The sequence below is a fragment of the Phoca vitulina genome, unplaced genomic scaffold (genome assembly GCF_004348235.1).
Source record: "Phoca vitulina isolate PV1807 unplaced genomic scaffold, GSC_HSeal_1.0 scaffold33, whole genome shotgun sequence".
In the NCBI taxonomy this organism is placed as follows: domain Eukaryota; kingdom Metazoa; phylum Chordata; class Mammalia; order Carnivora; family Phocidae; genus Phoca; species Phoca vitulina.
In genome coordinates, this window is record NW_022589736.1 from 2,668,963 (window position 1) to 2,680,487 (window position 11,525).

Genomic DNA, 11,525 nt, shown 5'->3' on the forward strand with positions numbered 1-11,525 from the left:
AGGCCCTGGGCTGGGCTTTGTCTCTGCAAAGGCCCACGGAGAGCAGGCACAGGGGTGAGCTTTTCTCCTCTCACAGCTGCTCCATCTGAGCTAGAGCTGGCTCCAACTCCATCAGCAGCTCTGGGGGGAGGGGTGGTGCCTGCAGCGACTTCAGGAGGAGACCAGAGGCCAGCAGGTGACCCGGCACCTGCCCACGGAGAGCCTGACGCTGTCCAGGAAGAACTGGCACCTGTTCCTGCCCCTGACCCTGCTCCTGCTACAGTTCCTGCCCCTGACCCAGCTCCTGCTACAGTTCCTGCCCCTGCCAGAGCCGCTGTCCCTGCCCCTGCCCCTGCTTGTGGTCCTGCCCTTGCTCCTTCACCTGCTACACTTCCTGCCGCTCCCCCTGCCCCTGTCTGTGCTCCTGTTCCTGCCCCTGACCCAGGTCCTGCCCTGGATCCTGCACCTGCCACTACTGCTGACCCCGTCCCTCCCCTTGCCCCTGGCCCTGCTCTTACACCTGCCCCTGCCCCTTCCCCCGCCCCTGTTCCAGCTCCCATTCCTGCCCCTGCCCCAGATCCTGTCCCTGCTCCTGCTGTGGATCCTGCACCTGCCACTACGGCTGACCCTGTCCCTCCCCTTGCCCCTGCCCCTGGCCCTGCTCTTACACCTGTCCCTGCCCCTGGCCCTGCCCCTATCCTAACCCCTGCCCCTACTCCTGCTCCTGCAGGGCTTCCAGAGCCACATCCAGAGCCCACAGCCCTGCAGGGAGAGCTCCTTGTACAATTACCCTTAGTTCCATCGCCGGAACCGACGCCCCGCCAGAATGTATCATTCCCTCCCCTTATGTTCTTTCTCTCTGGTACATATTAACTGTTATTTTATCTTTTCATGTTCTGTATACTGTTTATTACTTGTTTTAAATAAAATTACTTGTTTTCAATTGAACACGTCATGAGCATTAAGTACATTCCCAACGCTGTGCCACCACACCCCAGAACATTGCTGCAGAGTATCTCCTTCCCCAAAGGAGTCCCCGAACCAGAGGCCCTCCCTGCCCATTTCTCCCCCAGCCCAGACCCTGGCAACCCCTAAGCTGCTTTCTCTCTCTGTTCCTTTACCTACTCCTGATGCTGCTATAAATGGAATCACGAAATAGGTGCCTTTGTGTCTGCCCACCTATTTTCAAAGGGGACTCGTTTTCTTCTGTGTTTATTTGACATAGAATTTCCCTTATTCGGTATTAAAAAGTCCACTGGATTACAGATCAGACATAATCATAGAGGCAGGCCACTTTAGGAATTATGGGCACAATCTCGGGGCTGAGACCCCTGTTCCTGCTGGGACACCACAGCCTGACCCCAGACAGGAAACGGCTGGTTCCTCCTGTGACCCACACAGAAACCAGGGAAATACAGAAAGCTGGCAGACACACCACAAAGGGCAAAAGCATTGCTCACAACCCAAGGCCAGAGAAAGGTTTCACCTGACTCTGGTCCAAATCATGCTCCAAGTCACAGGGTTCCACAGGGACGGAGACCAAACACATGCAAGTCCAAGGGGGGAGGATAGGCATGCAGGGAATATGTTTCAGAGATGTGGAGCTCCCGGGGAAGGACTCTGGCAAAGGAAACCCTATGGAAGCAGCACTGGTCACCCTCAGACCGGCAGATGTCTGGTCTGGGGACCAGCAGCTCTAGGGAGAACATGAGGAAGCCGAGGTCCAATGCAGGTCCCCTGGAGAGAAGTGTGTTGGGCACCCCTGTCTGGGAGAACAGGGAGCAGCACCCATCCCAGTCTGCAGGTACATCCATCACCTAGCATGCTCGGCCTAAACCCTCAGTGTGATGGCTCTATTCTGTGGTGCAGTGGCACAGCGTTGGGAATGTACTTAATGCTCAGTGTGGGGGGGCTGGGGGGGACCATGCCTGGAGGACCCATGGCCCCACTATCAGAGGTTGCCAACTTGATCTGTGAGCAGGTGGGGAAACCCGGCCACACCTCGAAGAATTTCTGGAAAAAGTAGCCATCTCAGTGGCAGCTGACCTGGGAGATCAACCTTCCAAGTGCTTGAGGTGGGATCAAGCCACAGACCAGCACACTAGCCAGAAATGGAAGAAGGAGAACCAGTTCTTCATTTCAATAGTTTCTAAGTTACCGGTTTGTTCCAATGGACAAAAGAGGGAGGAGGCCCTCTTTTGGTATTGGTAATGGGTACCATAGTCCTTCCTAGGAAACATTATCAGATTCTATTGGGAACTTGGTCTTTATTATTGTGGAAGAATCAGGAGTCGACAAATTATTTGTCTCCTGTTTCGTTTTCCATAAACATTTCCACAATATTTGTTTTCACACCTCTACCATTGTGAAATCATCCCAAATTTGGCACCAGCTCACCCTTCTCTGCAAAGGGTATGTTTGAACCAAGAAAAAAAAAAAAAAAAAAAACCAGCTTCTGGGTGACTGGGAGACTCTAGCATCAGAATGCTGTTGGTAGTCAGTTACTGTGACCCTAAATTCTGAAGAAGCTCCTGACACCCAGACTAAATAGATTTCAGATTTAGAAATTTCAGATAGAAATTTTGTGTCCATGATGACAACTGAAGAACATGTGTAATTCCTAACTCTAACCCCTAACTTTAACCCTAAAACCTAACATGTCCCTAAACCCCAAACTGGAGCCCTGAATCTCAGTCCTGAAATGCACACCCGAACTCTGAACCCAAGCCCTGAATGCAAGCCCTGAACCACGAACTCAATCCCTGAACCAGAACTCTGAATCATGAGCCCTGAACCCAAACCCCAGCAAGAACCCAAACCCCAAATTTGACCTTGAACTTTATCCCCTAAGCCCTAAGTCTTAAACCCTAAATCATAAGCCTAAAGCCCTAAACTCTAACTCTAACCATTACCCTCACCCTCACCCAAAACCCTCACCCTCACCCTGATCCTAAACCCAAACCCTGATCTAGAACTCTGACCCAAACCTGAACCTGAACTCAGACCTAAACCCTTAACCACACTTTGTTTATGCATTCACCATTGACGGACATTTGCATGGTTTCTACCTTGTGATTATTGTGAACACTGTTCGGGTTGGGGGCTAGGGTTAGGGTCCTGGGTTAGGGTCAGGGCCAGGCTTGAGATCAAGTTTGGGTCAGAATCTTGTTCAGTCAGGGGCAGGGTCATGTTCAGTGGCACTGTTTGGGTCAGGGACTGTTGTCCTTCCATATATTGTTTCCAATTAATTGTTCCTTAGCTATTTTTGGAGAAGTTGGGGGGATATTGGGCTCCATTCAGCTTGAATTTTCAGAATTTAACGGCTTCAGCGGGACCCAGGGAGCGAGCAGGTACTTCCATTAAACGCTGAGCTCACCTTGTCCTGCACTGCCTCCCCCGCCTGCAGAGGGCGCACGACCCCAGCTCCCGCCCGGAGCCCGGCTTGCGCAGCCGCTGGGACAGGAGCCGGACCTCAGAACCTGATGTGGAGGCTTCTGGGGGTCGTGGGGCCGGGTCCGCGCTGACAGGAGCCCAGCCTCCTCAGGACCTGCTGCGGAGGCTTCCAGAGGACACGGGGCGGTGTGCACAAGGACAGGAGCCGGGCCTCCTCAGGACCCGCTGCGGAGGCTTCTAGAGGACACAGGGCAGTGTCCACGCTGACAGGAGCCCGGCCTCCTCAGGACCCGCTGCGGAGGCTTCGGGAGGACGTGGGTCCGCGTCCACACCCACAGGACCCGCTGTGGAGGCTTCTAGAGGACATGGGGCGGTGTCCACAAGGACAGGAGCCCGGCCTCCTCAGGACCCGCTGTGGAGACTTCTAGAGGACACAGGGCAGTGTCCACGCTGACAGAAGCCCGGCCTCCTCAGGACCCGCTGCGGAGGCTTCTATAGGACACGGGGCCGCGTCCACGCTGACAGGAGCGCGGCCTCCTCAGGACCCGCTGCGGAGGCTTCGGGAGGACGTGGGTCCGCGTCCGTACCCACAGGACCCGCTGTGGAGGCTTCTAGAGGACATGGGGCGGTGTCCACACGGACAGGAGCCCGGCCTCATCAGGACCGCCGTGGGAGGAGAAGGTGAGGAGAGCCGCCTGAGCGGGGACTGCCAAGGGGGTGCGAGCTCACAGGACCCCGGGGAGGAGAAAGGGCGCGCTGCGTAGACCGTGGGGTTTGAGTGGCTTTGTGTGCGGTGACGTGGGGTCCCGGGGGTGCTGTGCGCGGGGCTGTCGGGTCTCCCCTTTCTGGGCTCGGATCCACTCTGGGGGTCCATGCGCTGGTGTTTATGCGCCACACGGATTCGGTTCCTGGAGCTCCTCCGGCAGTCTGCGGTCAGGGGGCGGCCGCTGCCGCTGTGCTGGTGCTCCCCCGGCCTCAGCCCTGCGGGGTCCTCCCCGCGTCCACACCCGCTTCAGGGTTGTTGGTTCGGTCCTGGAAGTTCCGTAGCGCCGGCGCGGACTCTGTAGACGGCTTTGGGGAGAGTAGATATTTTCACAGTGTCGGTTCTTCCGTGAGCACAGGGTGTCTTCCCGTCTCCGTGTGTCTCCCTCGATGTCTGTCTTCAGTGTCTCACGGGTGTCAGAGAACAGGTCTGTCACCTCCTTGGTTAAATTTATTCCTAGGTATAGTGTTCTTTTTGATGCAGGTGTAAATGACATTGTTCTCTGTATTTCTCTTTCTGATAGTTTGTTATGAGCACATAGAAATGCAATTGATTTTTGTATATTGGTTTTATTCCTTGCAAATTTATCCAATTTATTAGTTCTGTTACTCTTAAACTAAAACTGCCGGTTATTTTACCAGCAAAGTGGGTTTATTTGGGAATAGCAGAGACTTGCAATCCGGGACAAGCAAGCTACGGCCACATCACAGGCGAGAAAGAAAGGAGAGAGAAACATTTCTTGGAGAAGGTGGGGAAAGTTGGGAGGGTTGTTTTGAAGGAAAGTCCGCTGGAGAAAAGCAGGGTTGGGGTGATGGAGCGTTCTCACCAGCTGAGCTGCAGGGGTGGTGGATTTCTTGGAGGAGATGAAACCTACATCTTCCCCTCTGGGGCCGGTAACTGATGAGTCTCTCCTGTGGAGGCTTCTAATGTTGGTTCTGTAACTGACAGTTGTTCCTGTAACTGACCGAGTGGTAGGCTCCCCCCTCCAGCCTCCCCTTCTGGCATCCCCAGTCCACTTTACTGAGGCTTCCCTTCATGCATTTTCACAGTTCTAACCAATTTTTGGTGGAGCGTTGTGGAAAATTGGAATTCCAAATCCCACTGCTTCTACTGTACCCTAGACACAGTGGCCGTGGATTTAATCCTCCCACGAGTCTCTTGCTAACATGTGGCCTCCTACAAGGGCGAGTGGCCTCTCCACGTGGGTGAACTGGATCTGAGAGGGCTTGGCCTCCATCACGAAGTTTGATGTTGTCTCTGCTTCTGTGACCTGGTGCTGTTATGGTTGTTTGGAAGAGTAATTGACTCTGCAGTGATTACAAAGTGCAGTAAACCTGTCACCGCAGCACAAATACGCTTTATCTCCACACTCAGACCCCCCAGTTGTCGTTTCCTTACCACATTTGCCACTTCACACAGGGTGCTTCAGTGTGTTTTACCCCAAACAGGGACCTCTCCCACGGAACCACCACATAACCCTAAGTGAGGAAATCATCCCAGTTTCCACATTTTAACTCAGACCACAAGCCCACTTCAACTGTCACCACCTGCCCCACGGTCTGAAATGTCCTTTTCCATTCAGATCGATTTTTCTTTTTCTGGAACTGCTCCGAGACTTTCCCTTATTTGCACAACCCTGATGGATTTAAGGAGCACAGATGGCTCCAATCTCAGTGGTATTTTCTGTTTGGCTTCTGTCACTTGGGCTGTTTTCAGTGTCCATCCACGTTGTGACATGCATCAGTCCTTCATTCACTTTTTCACTGTGACTAAACATAAATAACATTGACCACTTAAAACATTTCAGGTACACAGTTCTCTGGCCTTAGCTGAGTTCCCATGTTGTTCATCATTCTCCAGAACTTTTTCCTTCTCTCGGAGGGGGACTCTATGCATGAAACACCAACACCCATGACTTCTCTGGAGAAGGGTCTATCCAAGTCATTTGTCCATTTTAAAAATTGGGTTGTCTTTTTGTTGAGTTGTAAAAGCTCTTTACATATTCTGGACAACAGACTCTTACTAGATACATAGTGTACAAATATTTCCTTCCTTCTGGGGGCTGTCTTTTCACTTTCAGGATAGTAACTTCTTTTTTTTTTTTTTTTTTTTTGAACATTTTATTTATTTATTTGACAGAGAGAGACAGAGTGAGAGAGGGAACACAAGCAGGGGGAGGGGAGAGGGAGAAGCAGGCTTTCCGCAGAGCAGGGAGCCCGATGCGGGGCTCGATCCCAGGACCCTGGGATCATGACCTGAGCCGAAGGCAGACGCTTAACGACTGAGCCACCCAGGCGCCCCAGGATAGTAACTTCTTTTTTTTTTTTTTTTTTTAAAGATTTATTTATTTATTTGAGAGAGCGAGAATGAGAGAGAGTACATGAGAGGGGGGAGGGTCAGAGGGAGAAGCAGGCTCCTCGCTGAGCAGGGAGCCCGATGCGGGACTCGATCCCGGGACTCCAGGATCATGACCTGAGCCGAAGGCAGCTGCTTAACCAACTGAGCCACCCAAGGCGCCCAGGATAGTAACTTCTGATGTACAAAGATATTTATTTTTTTTTTTTTATTTTTTTTTTTTTTTTTTTTTTTAAGAGCAAGGGAGAAAGAATGTGTGAGTGGTCGGGGGCAGAGGGAGAGGAAGAGAGACTCTCAAGCAGGCCCTACACTCAGTGTGGAGCCTGATATGGGGCTTGATCTCATGACCCTGAGGTCATGATCTGAACCAAAATTAAGAGTCAGACGCTTAACCTACTGAACCACCCAGGTGCTTTGAAAAGATTTTTAATTTTGAGGATATTATTTTATCTATTTTTTCTTTCTTTGCTTATGCTTTGGTGTCAGAGCTAAAAGCATTGCTAAATCCAAGATTATGAAGATTTATCCCCATTTATTTCTTCTAGAGTTTATAATTTTACCTCTTCCATTTAAGCCTTTACTTATTTTGAGCTAATGTTTATATGTGGTCTGAGGTAAGGGTCCAGTTTCATTCCTCTGCACATGGATAACCAATTGTCTCCCAATGTAATATTGTCGACCCTTGTCAAAATTCAGTGGACCATAGATGAAGGGGTTTATTTCTGGGCTCTCAGTTAAATCCCACTGATCTGTATGCATACCTTTTTTTTAAAGATATTTATTGATTGATTGATTGATTGATTGATTGATTGACAGAGAGAGCGAGAGAGCACAAGCAGGGGGAGCAGTAGAAGGAGAGGGAGAAGCAGGCTTCCCGCTGAGCAAGGAGCCCGATGCGGGGCTCGATCCCAGGACCCTGGGATCATGCACTGAGCCAAAGGCAGACGCTTAACCATCTGAGCCACCCAGGCGCCCCTGTACGCATACCTTTTTAAAAAAATTATTTTATTTATTTAAAAAATTTTTAAATTTAAATTCATTTAATTAACATATAATGTATTATTTGTTTTAAGGTGTATGCATACTTTTATGACAATATCACAACGTTTTATTTACTGTTGCTTTGTATTAAGATTTGAACTTTGGAAGTATGACCTTTCACCTTTGATTTTCTTTTTCAAGAATGTTTTGGCTATCTTGTGGTCCCTTGATATTCCATATGACTGTTAGGATTAGCTTGTGCATTTCTTCCCAAAGGCCTTTGTGCATTTTCTTGGGAACACATTGAATTTCCACATCGCATTGTGTACTATTGCCATCTTATCAATAGTATGTCTTTTCATCGCCATGGGGTGTCCTCAGATTTATTTAGGTTTCCCTTACTTTCTTTCAGCAATGTTTTATAACTTTCGGTGTACAAGACTTGCACCTTGATTTATATCTATTCCTAAGTATTTGGTCAATGTTGATGTTCTCTAAAATGGAATTGTTTTCTTAAATTCCTTTTTGGATGATTCATTGCTAATGTATACAAGTAAGAGAGATTTTTGTGTGTTGATATTTTGTCCTGTAACTTTGCTGAATTAGGTAACTGGCTGTAATGATTTTTTGTTGATTCTTTTTTTAAAGATTTTATTTATTTATTTGACAGAGAGAGAGCACAAGTAGGCAGAGTGGTAGACAGAGGGAGAAGGAGAAGCAGGCTCCCTGCTGAGCAGGGACCCCGATGCGGGGCTCGATCCCAGCACCCTGGGATCATGCCCTGAATCGAAGGCAGACGCTTAACGACTGAGCCACCCAGGCGCCCTGATTTTTTGTTGATTCTTTAGGAAGCTCTCTATATAAGATGATGTCATCTCTGGTCTCTGAATAGACTTAGTTCTACTGTTTTCTTTCACATGTGGATGCCTTATTTCTTGCCTTATTGTTCTGGGTAGAACTTTCAGTATAATACGGAGCAATGAGTGAAAGCCAACATGATGGACCTGTTTGTAATTTCAGAGTAGAGCTGTTAGTCCTCGAAATTGAGCATGATGTTTGATTAGGGTTAGGGTTGGGGTTAGGGTTAGGGGTTAGGGTTAAGCGTTAGGGGTTAGGGTTAGGGTCTCCCTGTCCTCTGCTGTATAGAGCCCATTCTCCTCTGGTAACCAGATTGATCGTTTCAGAACATAACCTTTGAGCCTCTCTGCGATCCGCTCCCCACCTGCCCATCCTCTTCAGCCTCACCTCTCCCACCGCAGCCCCCGCTCTGTGGGTCACCCAGGTGTGTGCTTGTCCCACATGTGCCTCGGGCCTGACTCTAATCCTTTACGTTCGCTGTGCACTCTGCCAGGAGTACTCTTCTCTCCCCTTGCATCATGTCTGGCTTGTTTCCCCATTGGCTGGGCCTCTACATGCCCCCTGGTGACTTGACTCCTGTCTCCTGAGTGTGTGTGCTTGTCCCTTATTTAAATGTAGTACCTGCCTTCCCCGTGTGAGCGATTTACTAACCTGCCAGGTATGGGGCAGGCACAGGGAAGTAGCCTTAGTGCCTGTGTAAAAAAATGAGTCTCAGGGCGCCTGGGTGGCTCAGTCATTAAGCGTCTGCCTTTAGCTCAGGTCATGATCCCATGGACCTGGGATCAAGCCCCATGTCTTCTCCCTCTCCCACTCTCCCTGCTTGTGTTCCCTTTCTAGCTGTCTCTTTCTCTGTCAAATAAATAAAATCTTTAAAAAAATCAGTCTCAGAGGGGCTCACCACACTTGCTGACAATGGGGGAGCTGCTGTCCCCACAGTGGGGAACATGTAGTCCCCTCAAAGGGGGACCAGCCACATGAGGTTGTTGGACAAGACTTCCAACTTCTTGGGGCCGGGGAGATGTAGACCTGGACCGGAAGCTCACACCCTTGGATTCAAGGCTGGGGCCTAAGCAAGCCCCCTCTTTTTCCAGGGGTCCTCTTTCCCCTTCCTTGCCCATGGGCTGGACCTGATTCCTGATCTGGGGGAGTTTGAGGGTGACCCCTCCTAGGAATACCAGTGGTTTACTGATGGACCTTGTCAGCCAGAGACCCAGTAGCCTTCAAGGGAGGACCCTACAGGGTGGAGACAGCTCTGTTGGGGGCCAGCGACAGCCCACTCAAAACAAAGTGGGGCAGGTGGCCGGCCCTGCTGATTCTGCCCAGTCTGTAGGGCATAGCAACAAGGGCTGTGTCCAAAGGTGCTCAAGTCATGCCAGGTAGGGACAGAACCTGCAGGGGTCAGCCAGGGGAGGGCACCTGCAGGGTTTGCCCGGGAGTTCAGGACAGGGGGAGTGTTCCTGGCTACAGCATGCTGACTGTGGGGCTGCATGGGTTTCCAGCCTCCCAAGCCTAGGGCTCCCCTTTGTAAGATGGGGCACTGATGGCCCCCATCTCTGGGAGCAGAAGGTAGGGAGGCCCCACCGTCAGACTTACTGAGGACAGGCCAGGAGGGTGGCTGTTGCTTAAAGCAGCCCAGGGCCTGCCCCCGTGATGAAGGTGCACATGTGCACGGCCCCGAGCTCTGGGGTCCTGCCGCCAGCCTCTGGCAGTGACCCTCCTCCAGTCCTGTCCCCTGTCCCTGTGGAGACATGGTCTTCCTGGAGCTGTTCCTGCAGACGGTGGAGAAGCACTTCATGGTGGGACACAGGGTCACCTACTACGTCTTCACCAATCAGCTGGCTGCCGGGCCCCATGTGCCCCTTCCGGAAGGCCGGAGGGTGGTGGTCCTCGAGGTCCCCGGCGCCCCGCGCTGGGAGGACATGTCCATGCAGCGCATGTGATGATCCGCTGCTTCTGCAAGCAGCTCTTCTCATTGTGTGCTGAAATAAAGTTCTCAGACCCCAATCTGAGTGGTCATGCAGGGCTGCTTCTGCAAGTAGAGCTGCAGCAGCTGGGTTCTGCACATCGCTTTTATTTCATTTTTTGTCAGAAAAGCCAGGGCAGATGCCTCAAAGTGTGGGAAAGGAGGACAAAGGGATGGCAAGTATCCTGAAGCTGTAAAGCAGGCCTGCACCCTCCCCTACGCGCAGGCACACAGGGAGGCAGTCAGGGGATAAGGGAATAGGGGGATGTTTGTGCGAGCAAATGCCAGGTGCAGGAAGCAGGGCCCCTAGCTCCTAACCTGTGCCCTGCCCCTGGGGATCATGGGATCCTGTTCCTACCAGACCATTGCGTTCAATAGCCTGAGAACAGGAACGCTGCTGACGTTTCAGCTGCTTCCACAATCACTCCTGAGGGCTTTCAATACATTTTCTAAGAATAACTCCACACTTCCTCTGTGAGGTGGACTACCTGGTGTGCACGGAGGTGGACATGAAGTTCCGCGACCACGTGAGCATGGAGATCCTGTCCCCCATCTTCGGCACCCTGCACCCCAGTTTCTACCGGGCGGCCCTCAAGGACTTCAGCTATGAGCATCGGCCACAGTCCCAGGCGCACACCCCCAGGGACCAGGGTGACTTTTACTACATGGGGACCTTTTTTGGAGGGTCGGTGGTGGAGGTTCACCAACTGACCTTGGCCTGTCACCAGGAGATGGGGGTCGATCTGGCCAGTGGGATCGAGGTTGTGTGGCACGATGAGAGCCACCTGAACAGGCACCTGCTGGACCGCAAGCCCCTCAAGGTGCTGTCCCCAGAGGACCTGTGGGACCCGCGGCTGCTGGGATGTCCCTGGAGGACCTGTGAGAACTGCAGCTGTTGGGTCCTCCTAGTATCCAGGACGTTGAATGCTCGGCTGTGGAGACCTCCCAGCCCTGGGGCAGCCCCTGTGCAGGGAGGCACCTGCCTCAAGGGGAGGGTTGCCCACGACTTCCCACGGGTGCCCTGTTGCTAAGGGTGGCCGCCCCTCCTCGGGGAGATTGGGTGGGAGAATGCAGATCTTACTTCGAGAAACTGACTTCATTTTCTGCAAGTGTCTACCCGGTAGTGGATCATACAGGAGTTCTATTTTTAGTATTTTGGAGAAGCTCCATACTTTTCCCAGCATGGCTGTGCCAACCAAAGTCAATTCCGGCTGATTTTTACCTATAAACCAT

At 51.5% G+C, this 11,525-nt stretch overlaps 1 protein-coding gene across 1 annotated transcript; it reads left to right on the plus strand.

The window, feature by feature from the left end:
* The first annotated feature begins 10,077 nt into the window (after positions 1 to 10,077).
* On the plus strand, positions 10,078 to 11,323 carry LOC116645392 (histo-blood group ABO system transferase 2-like). The gene is given in 2 exon segments (XM_032425521.1): positions 10,078 to 10,300; positions 10,758 to 11,323. Coding segments are annotated over 2 exon segments (789 nt in total).
* The last annotated feature ends 202 nt before the right edge of the window (positions 11,324 to 11,525 follow it).